Below are 4874 nucleotides of genomic sequence, written 5' to 3'. Positions count from 1 at the left end.
CCACTGCGGCCGCAAACCATTTCATGCGGACCGCAGTGAAGCCACCGTGGCTGCGATACATTTTGTGCGGTCCGCGATGGACAGAATCAGAGACACAAAAAGTTATACCAAAACCATCATCGCGACCGCGGTGCATTTTTTGCGGACCGCGGTACCTCCGCAGGGATATTTTTGTCCAGAAAATTCGGCCTAGTATAAATACTTTCTTTTCACATTTTTAGGGTATCTTTTGTAATCTAACTTTTAGTTGAGCACGTGAACGGCTGTTTTTTTCCATTTTGAGTAATTTGGAGCTACTTTAACACTGAATCTTCATTAACTTAGTTTGTAATCAAATCATATGGGTTGTTCTTCATCTAATTTTATGTTTTCTTCCATTATTATGAGTAGCTAGACCCATTAAATAGGGTTGTGGCTCAACCCTAGTATGGGTATTTGATGGGTCTTGTGTTTTAATGCTTAGATGTTCATGGGTGGTTGATATTCTGACTGATTTGTGTTGTTTATGTTGGATTAGTGGTTGCAAATACTAATTTGTGCCTATTTGACTTGGGCTCTTCTTGAGAAAGAGAGATTTTATCTAGGAAATCAGTCCAACAAGGAATTGGGGCGTACTCAAGAGATTGATAGCCCCAATTAAAGGGTTAAATTTAGAGATAGTAATACCCGACTTGAGCCTACATTGCTTGCATAATTTCGACACCCAATTGGTCTTGAGAAAGTCAATTTTGGAAAAGTCACTCAAGCTACCAAGAGGTATAGAGTGAGTAGTGTCGTGCATTGGCTATATCGCGATCCCAAACATAACATCTTTGCCTTAGATACTAGATCCCGTCAAGTATTCACCTAGGGGAAAGTCACTTCCCTAGTGCCTCGTTACCTAATAGAAAACCTTTCAAGCAATTATTCTTAGCTTAATATAGCATCTCAGTAGTATAAAAGTAGAAGTAATCAAAAGAACAATTATGATTGGAAGCGTAATTAAGAACATTACGCATTGCTAGTTTAGATAGGAATCCAATTCCCAATTCTAGCTCTCTGTGGATTCGATCCCGACCTTTTCGGGTAAAAGCTACATCGACAGCTCTTGCCACTCCATAGAGGTGCAGGGTTGGCACCGATCACTGCATTGCATAGGCCAAACGGCATTCGCCGAAAAGCATAGATTCCCCAAGGGCAGGTGAACGATGTTTTCTCTCTATCCTCCGGGGCAATAGAAATCTGATTGTACCTCAAGTACCCATCTAGAAATCAAAAGTGAGACCTCCCTGCCAATCTATCTAGAATCTGATCAATGAATGGCAGTGGGAAATGGTCCTTCCTGGTAGCCAAGTTCAACTTCCTGTAATTCATACAGATTCGCCAACATGTGACTGTTCGTGTAGAGATCAACTCGTTCTTCTCATTTTTCACTACCGTCATACCTCCTTTTTTTGGTACACATTGCACTGGGCTAACCCAGTTGCTGTCAAAGATGGGGAATATAATTCCCGCATCTAACCACTTAATCACTTCCTTTTTCACCACTTCTTTCGTGTTGGGGTTCAGCCTTCTTTGATGTTCTCTAGAAGGTTTGTGCCCATCTTCCAGTAGAATCTTATGCATACAGAAGGCCGGGTTGATCCCCTTAATGTCTGCAATGGTCCACCCAATTGCAATCTTGCACTCAGTCAGTACCTGCAAAAGTTGTTCTGCCTGCACATCTATCAAACTAGCTGAGATAATAACAGGTAAAATTGAGTCAGGTCCCAAGAATGCATACCAGAGATGGGATGGCAGTGGCTTCAGTTCCATCTTGGTAGCTCTTCTATCGATGGCTTAGCTGGAGGAGTTTTTCTTTCCTCTAAGTGTAAGGGCTCAAATTCAAGCTCCCTTCTCCAAAAACCTTGGCCTTCAAGAGCCAGTACCTACTCTGCCAAGTCTTCACCATTAGCTTCATCTAAGTTTATGAGACAAGCTGCTAGAGGGTCTTTAATGAACAATGCCTCATCTTCCTCCTCCAAGACCACATCCACCGCATCTATTAGAGAGCAATTAGCAAATTCACTTGATCTCCGCATAGATTTCTGCACGTTGAATGTTATCTCTTCATCGTTTAATCTCATCTTGAGCTCTCTAGTTTCACAATCAATTAAGGCTCTCCAAGTGGCCAAGAATGGTCTTCCCAAATTTATGGGGATTTCCTCATCAACCGGACAGTCAAGGATGACAAAATCTGCTGGGAACACAAACTTCCCAACCTGTACCAATACATTATCTAGAATCCCAGAGGGCCTCTTCACTGTTCGATTAGCCAGCTGTAGTAACATAGACGTGGGTCTAGCTATTCCAATGCCTAGCATTTTGTAGATAGCCAGGAGCATAAGTTTTATGGGTTCTCCCATATCACACATTGCCTTAGCAAATGCTAAATTGCCTATTGTGCAAGGGATTGTGAAACTCATAGGGTCAGACAGCTTCTCAGCTATGGGTCTCATTACAATAGCACTGCAGGTCTGAGTCAGTGTAACCGTGGCCAAGTCTTGAAAGTCGATCTTGCGGGGCATCAAGTCCTTCATCATCTTCGCATAACCAGGCATCTCCTTTAAAGCATCAATCAGTGGAATGTTTACCAGAATTTGCTTCAACATCTCCCAGAATTTCTTGTACTGCTCATCTTTTTGATACTTGTCCAATCTCTGTGGGAATGATGCTGGTGGTCGCTTCTTCCCTTTGATTTGATTTTTCTCTTGTTCAGGCACTGCTTCTACTGTCGGCTCTGGTGCAACCTTCGTCTCTTTCACAACCTCTTTTTCTTTGTTGGTGTTCTCTTGCGCATGATGTACCGTCACCTCAGTTAACCCTGCTGAATTGTCTAGCTCAACGTGTAATGGCACCAGTGTCTCTTTCGGTCTGCTTTCACGAGCAATTTCTTGCTCCAAATCTAAGTCTCTACCATTTCGGAGACTCACTGCCATCAGCTACTTCAAGCCCTCCTCTTTTGGATTGATTTGGGTGTCTGCAGGTAACGTCCTATGAGGACGATTATTTAGGGCCATTGAAATATGTCCTAATTGGATCTCAATATTCTTTATCGCTGACTCATCTGAGTCTACTCTGTCAGTTAGTTTTCCAGTGGACCCAATCACTTGTTGCATCATTCCCTCTAGTTTACCAAACCCATCATCATGTCTCACAGTCTGTTGTTGTAGAGGTTGTTGATAAGCCTGCTGCTGATTTTTCTAGTTGTACCCTTGTTGCCTTTGGTAAGGCACCATTTGACTTTGTGGTCGCATAGCCCCATGGTTATTGTTGTTGTTGTACTGCTGCTGAGCTGGTCTATATTGTTGATTCTGCTGACCCCAATTCTGACCACCTGGACTCGGTCCCCCGTAGTTGGCCACATAATTCATGTTCTCCTGATATTGTTGGTTATGTCCTTCAGCACTCCATGAGCAAACATATGGTTGATTAATGCATGATGTACATAAACCCCCCATTAGTTGCATCAACTATGTGTACCTGCTGCTTCTGGCCTGATTCATCAACCGTTTTGGTAAGGATGCTCATTTGTGTCAGTAGAGTGGCCATATTTTCAGCTATGGAGTTAGTCGGGTCTAAAGCCGCTGAGTGAACCGCAGGAGTGATTGGAGCGTTTTTTGTCGTCCATCCTGAGTTTTGTGCCATCTTGTCAAGTAGGATCTTGCTTTCTCTGAACGTTTTGCTCAAAAATGCTCCACCTGCTGAAGCATCGACATTGGATTTCAAGCTATCTACCAAACCCATGTAAAATATCTTCCCCAACATCTGCTCCGGAATACCATGATGTGGACAAGTAACCAGCAAACTCTTGAATCTCTCCCATGTTTCTTGTAACGTCTCTGTCGATTTCTGTCTGAAGCTCAATATCTCATCAATTTGCTGAGCAGTTTTGTTAGGTGGGTGAAATTTGTTCACAAATTGCTTGACTTATTCCTCCCAAGTAGTGATGGAATTTGTGGGGAGTGAATTAAGCCAAGTCTGAACTGCTCCTGTCATTGATAATGGAAACAACAACAGACGTATTGCTTCCGGTATCACGTTGTGTTGCCTCGGCGTGGCACAGATAGACAGGAAATTCTTTAGATGCTGCTGAGAATCTTCAACGTATGACCCAGAGAACAGTCCCTTGTTCTGCAACAAATGTAGCATGTTATTTGTGATCAGGAATGAATCTGCTTCTATCTGAGAGACTACAATGGTAGTTGCTATGTTGTCAGCGGTGGGTTGTGCCCAATCATATAGTGTTGCTTCTAGCACAAGAGGTACCACACCCTGATCTTGGGTCATTTACGTTGTCTTTGTTGTTTAGATTATCGTCTTCCATGTCTGGTTCAATTTGTTCGGTTGAGTTATGTTGTCGTTTGCCTTTCCTGTTAGCACGATTCAATGCCTTGAACACTTTCTCAGGATCTGATAATGCTTCCAACAATTCACCAGTTCTTGAGGAGTTTCTAGGCATGAACCTGTAACAACCACGACTACAAACGTTAGAATTTCAATGGTCAGTTTAAATTGAAGGAAATTGACTAAACTAAGAATTTTTGCACTTATTTTTAACTGCAATTAATAACACCGTTAATTCCCCGGCAACGGCACCAAAATTTGATCACGCCGAACTATGCCTTATGAAAAGAACAAAGCGATCGCTGCAAATATATTCCGGTTAACAAGTTCGGAGTCGAATCCCACAGGGAATTAACCTATCAATCATAGCTATTGGACTCACAGGAATTCACGTATTCAATCTTTTGAGATATTTGAGTAACAAACTGGATGTTTATTAACTAAATATTACGTAATAAAAATGCAGTAATAAGAACTATCTATAAAAGGTTTGTAAGCAAGAATGGGAC

At 42.2% G+C, this 4874-nt stretch overlaps 1 protein-coding gene across 1 annotated transcript; it reads right to left on the bottom strand.

Moving 5' to 3' along the window:
- Window positions 1908–2957, bottom strand: LOC109228066. The gene is made up of 3 exons (XM_019393247.1): window positions 2613–2957; window positions 2193–2495; window positions 1908–2066 (listed from the first exon to the last, which is right to left on the bottom strand). The coding sequence occupies exons 1-3, from the start codon at window positions 2955–2957 to the stop codon at window positions 1908–1910; spliced, it is 807 nt and encodes a 268-aa protein (XP_019248792.1).

Source organism: Nicotiana attenuata, chromosome 6, assembly GCF_001879085.1.
Source record: "Nicotiana attenuata strain UT chromosome 6, NIATTr2, whole genome shotgun sequence".
Lineage (NCBI taxonomy): Eukaryota > Viridiplantae > Streptophyta > Magnoliopsida > Solanales > Solanaceae > Nicotiana > Nicotiana attenuata.
This window is presented reverse-complemented; position numbering and strand designations above follow the sequence as displayed.

Coding starts and splice junctions, on each gene's coding strand:
- LOC109228066 (XM_019393247.1), bottom strand. CDS start 2,957: ATGGCAGTGAGTCTCCGAAATGGTAGAGACTTAGATTTGGAGCAAGAA. Junction 2,496..2,612: donor AGATGTTGAAGCAAATTCTG/GTAAACATTCCA, acceptor ACACTGACTCAG/ACCTGCAGTGCTATTGTAAT. Junction 2,067..2,192: donor TTGTCATCCTTGACTGTCCG/GTTGATGAGGAA, acceptor TTCAACGTGCAG/AAATCTATGCGGAGATCAAG.